The sequence below is a fragment of the Pezoporus occidentalis genome, unplaced genomic scaffold (genome assembly GCF_034315485.1).
Source record: "Pezoporus occidentalis ecotype Australia unplaced genomic scaffold, CSIRO_AGI_Poc_V1 ctg68, whole genome shotgun sequence".
NCBI lineage: Eukaryota > Metazoa > Chordata > Aves > Psittaciformes > Psittacidae > Pezoporus > Pezoporus occidentalis.
The window spans coordinates 3008999-3018267 of record NW_026916030.1 but is presented as its reverse complement, the minus strand read 5'-3'; the positions used below and the strand labels follow the sequence as shown (position 1 = coordinate 3018267).

Here is a 9269-nt window from a genome sequence, read left to right as displayed (position 1 = left end):
GACACTGATTGCAAACTTCCACACAGGACCACATAACCTGGGAGTGGAGAGGGCATGCAGAAAATCCACCTGCAGAATTACTTTTGTCAAAAGGAAAGCAAAGCACATCATCCACACTCTGCTCCAGAATGGTAACAGGCACTGGTGCCTCATCTCAGCCTCCTGCAACAACCATCCAGGAAAAAAGAGCTTTAGCTGTGCCATGATTTCAGAGGGTAAAGACAAGGACTCTCATGGGTAGGTTTTCCACTGGGAGAACAGGCACAATTTATGGAGACATCTGGAAAAGTAACTACACATACCAGCTGTTAGGAACAGTTTCACACACATTTAAGCCTATTTTCAGGGTTTCTAGAATATTTTCCTTAATACTAGACTTTTTTTAAACAAAGGTGTTTATTTTTTAAATCATTTTTTTATTTATCTAAAAATGCACAATTGCAAAAAAATTACCTTTTGAAATACATTTACGTAGAAGCACTAAGAAATTCTATGTAGCAAGAAAGTGACCAGACTTCTCAAGAGACTCAGATTCAATCTGAGCTTCCTGGAAGCCAAAGATCCTTTTCTGTGTTACACCAAGAGAGGCGCAGCACATCCGTCCCTCTGAACGTGGAGCCGCCACCCTGGCTTAAAGGAAAGCTGCAATGTCAGAGTGACAGTCTTCAGTCTTAAATGTAAGAACTCCTGAAGAAGCCGGGTATAAATTAACCACGTTAGCATGGGAACAGAGGAAGCAATTTGGTGCATCCACTACATTCTCATGCTGATTTGAATTTCCTGCCTCTCTCCTGAGAGCAGCAGGCTCAACTTTCTGCTGAGAGGACTCAATGAAATGGCACCCTGCATTAACGATACCAACCTTATTCACAGCAATTAACAGCTTTTCCTTGCTATCCTATATAAATAGTCCAAAATTGGATGGGATGGAGTTGAAGACGGCACTGCAGTTTTCCTTTAAGTAAAGCACATTAGGTTAAAAAAGAAATCCACTAAAAGCATATATATGTAGGTAACCCTCTAACCCTAATCCTATTTCCAAAACATTAAGGATTGTATGCTTCTCTTCAGAATAAAAACCCAACAGGCACAGGCTGCATGTGAACTGTCACACACAAATGTACACTTTGGCATTAGCCATCGTCACACATGGAAGCAGTGCTGCCACAGGACAGGCGTGTGCCTTCCCCTGCTGGAGCCCTCAAGAACGTTAAGTGCAGCCTGTTCCTCTGAACAGGCACATGAAATGGAAACACTTGAACGTGAATCCACGTTTGTTCCTAAAGCAGTGACTATTTTCCCTCGACAGTAATGAAACAAATCATTGATTCAATGAATGAATTTAGCTGGTTGACAATTTCCATGTAGTTAAAGAAGACTCCTTCAAATCAGGTGGAGATCTTACAAAACTTCACATTTTATAAATGAGCTTTCACAGTTGAACGGACGGGGCTCATCCTTGTGGAGAATTAGACACACAAAGCAATTGACTTCTTTCTGGTTAAAAAATGGTCAAAGTGTTTAAACACTGCTTTGCTTCAGTTCTACCTACGGTACCTGACGTAGGACTGAACACGGAGAAGTATCTTCACCAAAATCAAGTTGGCTCCAATACAACACTGGGTTCTAACAGGGACCTGTAGTCTAAAAAGACTCATGCCAAATGGGAAAATAAGTGTAAAGAGCAATCCCTTACAGGAGCAATGCTTGCTTTGGGTTGGTTTGTTGGCATGTTCCTCGTCTCTGTCCCTAGGTACATCCTTATCTCGCTGGCTGTAGCCATGTTAACAGATCAATGCATCAGCAAAACACTCGCTCTACATTTTCCATTAAAAAAAAAACTTGAAACAAATGAGTTTCCCACCCCCCAAACCCTTCCCAGTTCCTATGTCTGAAGAAGAGGGAATTAATAAAAACACATAAATGGCTGCTTTAAAATATACGAAGTAAAAACTGAATTTGCTATTGAACATTTGCAGAAGAGGCAAAGTAGCAGTTATACAAATTACACAAAATCTACTGTAATTCTTACATTAGTATAAAGTGATTTCACTGAAGGAATTATTTCAATAGTTCACATTACAGTTAAGATAGAGGGGGTGCAGCAAACCTGCACCCTTGTTATTATCTATCCTAGATTACACACGACAGTTTTAAGAAAGGACCCTTAAATGATCTACATCTGTAACATGTTATTGGCCTGGAAAAGAAAACAACAACAAAAAAAATCACTTGCAATACCTCACAGAATCTTCACGTTAAAGCATGACCACGGCGTAAGAGTCCTTGTCAAATAACCTGCAGAAATAATGGAGCCTCTTGCTACGAGTGCTCAACCCTCCCTCGGGGCTGACAAGGCACCACTTGGTTTCAGCTGAGAAAAGAAGAATTCAAGTAAGACTGAGCTGTGCTGGCTTCTCGAGAGCGGCTGCAGACGCTTCATGTGCTGGAGGTCCACACATGCATTTGTTTCGCTATTTGGTGCACGTAACCAATGTCAGGTCTTTGATCTGGATCGGGGTATATGCACATGCTGACCAGCTCCCGCAGCTGAAAGACAAGAAAACAGGCATGCGAACGTGAATGGATATGGGAATGTTTGTCCAACCACTGGAGGCCCGGCCAGGCGCCAAGAACCCTAACGCAGACATTCCTGGGCACGTGTCCACCCGTCTGCCCATCCTGTGTCACCCTACAAAAGGGCCAGAAGAAGCTTTTCCACCAGTTTTTGTGTGCTGAAGATCTAAATCTTCCCCACAACAACCCAGTGCATCCGGTGTCATTTACTGCTCAGTGGTTTGCTGGGGCTCTGCAGAGGATGCGCCAACCAGCTGTGACACCAGGAGGTTCGATACTTTTTATAAAGATACAGATCTCTTTTTCCTGGGGGGTTTTGATTTATCTCTGAGAACCAGCGCAGGGATGACCCCTGTCATCAGCCTGTGGTCCAAGCGAGTAGGAAGCACAAGACAGGAGTGGAGGTGTCCCGGATGGGGGCAGAGGGAGGTATAAGCAGGACATGGATTGAAGGGAAGCCAAGATCACTTCCAGAAATCCGACTGATGGACTTGCCCATGAAAGTGGACTCTGAGGAAAGGGGGACGCCTGAACAGAGCTCTCCTGTACAACTGCACGTCCCTTCTCGCAGCAATCCCCTGTCACAAGCCAGTTAAGCTCTTCATTGTACAAGTCTGACCAGCACTTGTGTATCTTAAGATACTGGAGCTTGGCTGCCAGATACCAAGGCTTCCTAAAAACCTTTGTGAAGAAGAGACTGGTCATTGATTATGTTTAATAAATAAAATGCAGAAGGGCTGAAGCTTCCCCACCTCCCAGCCCTCTTTATTGTGCACATGAAAGATTGTAGCTTTTAATTATACAGACACTGAAAGCTGCTCGTACCCCCGAGGCACCAGGAGAAACAGCCTTGAGCCTCTGATCTTCTCACATCCTCCCAGTAGCCACAGTGCCAATTATTTTAATGGTAATTAAAAGCATGCCCATACAGCTATTGAGCACACGGCTTCAGCTGCAGCACTGAGCGTACTCAAGTGAGGTTTTCAGCTCTGGATGGAGCTGGGCCCTTGCGCTTCAGCCACCGCTGGGACTGTGAGTGTCTCATGGGGGATTCCTAAGAGGTGGCACAGGCAGCAGGGACACAGTGTAATGCAGTTCCTGCACACCACCTTCCCCATCATTCTGTGTGCACAGAGAGCAACACAACCCCCTTAGCAAGGCCACCTCCAGAGCAAACCCAACCCCACAGCCTGGCCCATTCTCTCTTGCCTGCTGTAGTGCTGTTTTCTGGTCCACCTGAGAGCAGGAGGTGCTGCCTTTGTAACCCTGAAGGTCTAACACACCTCAGCCCTGCTCAGACAGCATCACCACAAAACACCCACAGACAAACTAAAATGCTTCTAGAGCTCTGACCAGAGCCCATGCCATCAGCGCAGTCTGTCCAACCAGCAGCTGTGCCGCTATGTAAATACAGCACTTAAACACAGGTGGGAAGCTCTGTCCCCGGTCAGTGCCCAGGAGAGCACAGACATTTCACCATCACCTGCAGGGAACTGGCAGACCAAGCCAGGAGAAGCACAACCAGGATCTCCAGTTGCCAGAAAATTTGTTCCTGATACAGAAAACTAACCCTGGCCGGAGTCCCAGCTCCTCCTCCTGCTACAAGCAGCACGGCAGTTGATCACAGGAGGGTTTGGACTGGGTAGCCACAAGAAGCTACACAGAAGAGGGACATCACAGAAAGGAAGCACCATTAAAGCAGGAATTCTGCTATAAATGCTCTGCCTTGCTCATCTAAAACAACACTGCAACTAAACTATTCATGCGATTAACAGTCAGCCTACACCAAAGCTTTGCTTCAAGACCACACTTCCAAGGTGAAGAAAAGATGCTGATGGTCCAGAGCACCCCATGAGCTTTGGTAGCATGGCACAGCCTAATCTTCACTCCTGCCTTTGGGCAGGAGGATATAAAGGCTTTACTGCTTCCCCACACCACGCAAACCTGCAGCAGTAAGAGCGGATGAAAGACTCAGCCCTTTCAATCTAAAATGGAGACATTCACTCATGAAGGAAAACGCGTGCGTTCAGACCGAGATAACCACCCGCAGGAACAACAAATTCCTTATGGTGCAACTTGCTGCTGTTTCTGATCCTGTCTGCCTGGGTTATCGAGCTTGGCTGCAGGGAGACACCAGCACACCTCTTCCTTTGGCTATCCACTCCAAAAGCATCTGAAAACCCCATCTTTAAAAGCAAGTACGAAACCGAGTGTTGTTCATGGTGGAGCGGCATTCTAATATTCACAAAATCGAAGCTCTCTGTGGTTTCAGGAAGCAGCAGCAGCAGCTAATGCAGCGAGATGAGCTACAGCCAAAGGCACAGCCCTCCCCAGACTTTGTCAAGCATTCTGTTAATAGTGTATGAACACCATCTGGAGTCTAGTTCTCTGGGACCTGGCGCCTTTGAGCTTTAAACCATCCTTCTCACCCTGGATTGTATCACTACACTACACACACTCTTTAGCACTGCCAGAGGGAAGCAAACAGACAGTAATTGTAAAGACAGGAAACACATCTGTCAACTTACACTAATTCTTGCTGCCAGCAGGCATATCCTGAAATGCATGCTACAACAGCATGGCAAACATGAATGCATGAGCCAGGCCTCGCTGCTGCTGCAGCTTGGGGAAGATTAGAAAATACACTTTTCCAGACCAGTTCTCAAATGATCTCTTTGCACGAGTTACTCAGCGAGTAAGAACTAAGTAAACTGCAAGATGTGTGGTGCAGGGTCCCTCTCAGGGTGGGGACTAGGCCACATACGGTACTTCCCCTGCATCCTGCCTCTTGCTCCTCAGAACTCTGAGGTAGGATAAAACAAAAGAGAAACCCCAAAGGATATAGTGAACATTTAAAATTACATTAGCCATTTCCTTTCAAACAGAAAGCAACTGTAATGGAATGAGGAGGTAAGGAAAAACAGCTGCTTTGCCTAAGTAAGGGAAAAAAACATTAAACCCATCTCAAAAGGGGCCTGAACAAAACCAATGTGTGTGTGTGCAGCTGAAGTGAAACGCGCGCACACACAGTGACAGGGTCTTACACACTCTGGTTCAGCTACTGCTCTGCATCCCTTGCTTGCACATGTGCAAAGATCATGCTTCAAAACCCCCTGTACAGCTGTTTACTGCACTAAACTGAACAGCTTTCTCCCCTCTTTTCCTTAAGAACCTGTCTCCCCTTGTTCATGCACCAAAGACTTCATGAACAAGAATTTAAGCATGTTTTAGGGTATGTTGTTTGAAGGGAAAGGAAGCCAAGGACAGGGCTTTCCCACGGTTCACTGCTGGTTTTTGCCAGCATCAGACTTTGTTTCACAATATTCCCCACATCAGGAATCTTTTCTGTCTTATTTGTCAGCATTCAGATATCACGATGATAGTTTCCTCCTCAGCCAGCCCTAAAGGTACCCACAGCACACTCTGGCCACCTCCTGTTCTGCCTTGGATGGAGGGGATTTCTCCTCCTGCATTCCTTTTGCCCTGAGCAGGCAGGAACTTTACTGCACCCCCAACCACATCCCCCTGCAAAAACACTCCCAATTTACCTTTTCAGAGTAATGTTCAGCTGGAAGAGGTGGGTAGTCACATTGCTCTATTTTTTGGCAAAGAGAAAACAGGTTCATTTTATCTCCATAGAAAGGACTCTGAAGAGCTGCCATCTGGAGAGAAGAAACAAAAAATGTTTCAGAAACAGAAAGGATTTCATAGCCCTCAGTACTGCTGATTTGCAAGAACAAATTTTGTTCTTTGACAGTGAGCAGATGATGATGTTGCTCTCCAAGACTGCCCACTGCCAAAGCTGCTTCTGTTTGCACAGAGGAAAGTACCTTTTTCATAAAGAAAAACCCCAAACACCAATCAACCAGCTAAACAAGAAATAGGATGCTTGGACCATAGGCCAATCAGTTAGAAACCAACTGGCTCAAAGGCGACTGTGAAAGCCTCTCATGAACACAATCATCTCCTCTGTCTTTGATAACGTCCTGCTTTCAATCTTCCTCAGTCATGACCGTGTTCAGTTCATTTGCTCTCTGCAGCTGGTAGATTTTTAATAGACTGCCACGAAGAATAAATGGGTTATTTTTGAACATTCAGCTACCTAGAATACAAAGAATCCTGTAAGCATGAGGAATGTACTTCAGCCTTTTAAAACAACCCAATCGACCTCAAAACAAACAACCCCTCCTGCCAGAAATCTGCTAGTTAGAAAAGAGTATCCCAGGCAGATTTGGGAACCAAACTACTGAAACTTTTCCCAATAAATCTCCTTTTTCCTCTCTCAATTCTGTTTTATGAATCCAGTATTTGCATCTCCAAAAATAATGACAGATGTCCAAGATAAACAGGCTGTTCACACAGCAAGGAGAGCACGATGGGAGGCTCTGGGTGGGAAAGAATTCCTTCCAGGGCACGCAGGGACTCCTTACAAAGAAATGTTTATATTATCCTTAAGTCTCAGGAAGGAAACTGCATCTTTGTGTGGAAAGCCATTTACACTGGAAGTTCTCAACCAGGAGGGTCATAACCACCACCGCATGCTGAGCCTCAGAGAAACAGCCATAGCAACGCAGGCCTTTTTGAACTTGGAGTGTGTGGCCTAAGCTGTGTGTACTGAAGGGACAGAGGACGAGCACAGCACCTTCCCTCTCATGTCCCCCCACCAGGACCCAAGCCCAGCAGACCCCCTGCAGGCACTGGCCATGCTGGGCCCATCTGCTTATTAGGCCAGGGTGTTACTCAAGCACTGCTCATCCCCCTCGTGCCTGTCAGAGGCAGCCCCACGCAGCACAGCAATACCTCCTTCTAATGAAGGACCACCACAGAATGGGGGAAATTATCTGCTCTGTTTAGATCTTTTTAAACCATTTTGCTACAAGGCACACCAAATTGGCAAGCTTTTCATACTGAGGCCAGCTCAAGTTGATACTTCTCACTATGGCTTTAACAAGGGGTTATTTGATGATTATTAGTCTTTTGCTCATTACCATGCACTGTGAAAGCCATCTGAGGAATGCTGTCTTGTTGCTGACACACACAGCAAGCTCCCAGCAGAGTTAAAAAAGCCCCAGTCAATATCAGGTCCTCCAATCTATTATCCTGCAGTCAGGAATCAAGACTGATGGATTATCCTTGGTTTAAATCATAAACCTATCTTAAGTAACTTAAAGTTCTTATGTTTCTTCCTTGCTTATCTGCAAGTTGGTTCCTCCGTGACTTAGCTGTAGGGGGTCACCTTGCACAAGGCAGCCGAGGTAGGAGACCCTCTGCAATGAGTTCTGAGCAATTGTAAGTAATAAGATGTATTTCTGGACAAATTTCCTAAGTTATCTCCTTATGTACCAAATACCTTTCAGGAAGCTCTTCCAGAGGTATTTATCAGCTATCCAAAGAGGCTTATAAACAGCAACACAGAATATACAAAAGGTACCCAAATTACACTGAAGGACAGAATGAACCGAGTACACTGCTCCTCAAAACAGCTCCGAAAATTCCAGGCTTGCTCTGTTTTCTGTCTGTAAGGCTTCATATAATGTAGCTTGAGATATCTGCTGTGCTAGTGACATTTACTGTGCTTTGCTGCAGGGCGAGCAAGAAGAGGAATTACACCTTTAACAGCTGCACAAAGCAGCAGGCTGGGGAATGGGCACACTTTGACCTCTCTGAGTTTCACCACTATTATCAATACTAATGCTAAGCTATTCCTCATAAACCCTACAGACCCTGAGGTTGAAGAGTTGCTCAAAAGGCCAGTGAATGGAGCCCCAACAACCCCGTGCTTGAGGCCTTGTGGGGGTTTATGAAGGTAAAAGGTGAAGTTGTATCTTAACAGTAACAGGCAAATCAGTGGGGAAAAAAATTACATACTCCAATTAGAGACTCTAATCTCCAATTAAAGATCGATAGCAAACTGCTCTCGATCAGTTAAAACAAAACTGGAGAGACCAGCACGCCAGACTGGTCTAAGAACAACACTAATGGGTGCATTAGGGAAGGCACAGAAGGCAATCGAGGTTTCAACAAGGTCTCTGATATTTCAATACAAGCATCAATAATGCCAGTAAGGTTGAAAGGGAGTTTTCAATTCCCATTAACTTTTCTTTCCAAGTCTAGTTAAGCGGTCATGTGCAAAAGAGGAGGAAACACCGCAGGGTTTTGGGGTGGTAAACTCAGGGAATTGAAATGGAAACAGATAGCACATTCTGACTGAAACAGTGAGGTCTGCAGGGGTTGTGACCACACACACTCAAATATCTCACTACCAACAGTCTGTGATGCCCGCTGGGGTTTGTTCCTGACGTTTTGATTAGAGCAATTACTGCAGGACACTCAGATCTCCATTTAAAATGACCACCATGCAGTATGACTGGTTAAAAATATATAAAGAGAAGAATCACTGTTAGTGTTTAAATTGACTGTCTTGCCAGAACTGCTAAAGTCATTGCTTGTAGCTATATTCTGGGAATTAACAACTTATTTTTATCCCCTCCCAAGTTATCTTGCTGACAGACATCTACAAGAAGTGAAGGATGAAGACAGTTACTACTATATTGATAAGATTGAACAAAAATCACTGTATGATTATCAACATCAAAGTTAAGTGGTGCTATGTGGCATCATGTCCCAAACCCCTCAATGTTCCCTAAGTGGATTCTAGTGGACATGCGCGTCTCTGAAGGCAATTTGTACAT

At 44.9% G+C, this 9269-nt stretch overlaps 1 protein-coding gene across 3 annotated transcripts in view; it reads right to left on the bottom strand.

Moving 5' to 3' along the window:
• Positions 1 to 395: 395 nt before the first annotated feature.
• Positions 396 to 9269, bottom strand: part of NEK6 (NIMA related kinase 6) — a 62153-nt gene continuing 53279 nt past the window's right edge. For all 3 annotated transcript variants that reach the window (XM_062641040.1, XM_062641041.1, XM_062641039.1), the window contains 2 exons: positions 6126 to 6239; positions 396 to 2550 (listed from right to left, as the gene is read on the bottom strand). In XM_062641040.1, the coding sequence (XP_062497024.1) occupies positions 2440 to 2550; positions 6126 to 6239 (225 nt within the window). In that variant the 3' untranslated portion in view covers positions 396 to 2439. The remainder of the gene's footprint in view (positions 2551 to 6125; positions 6240 to 9269) is intronic.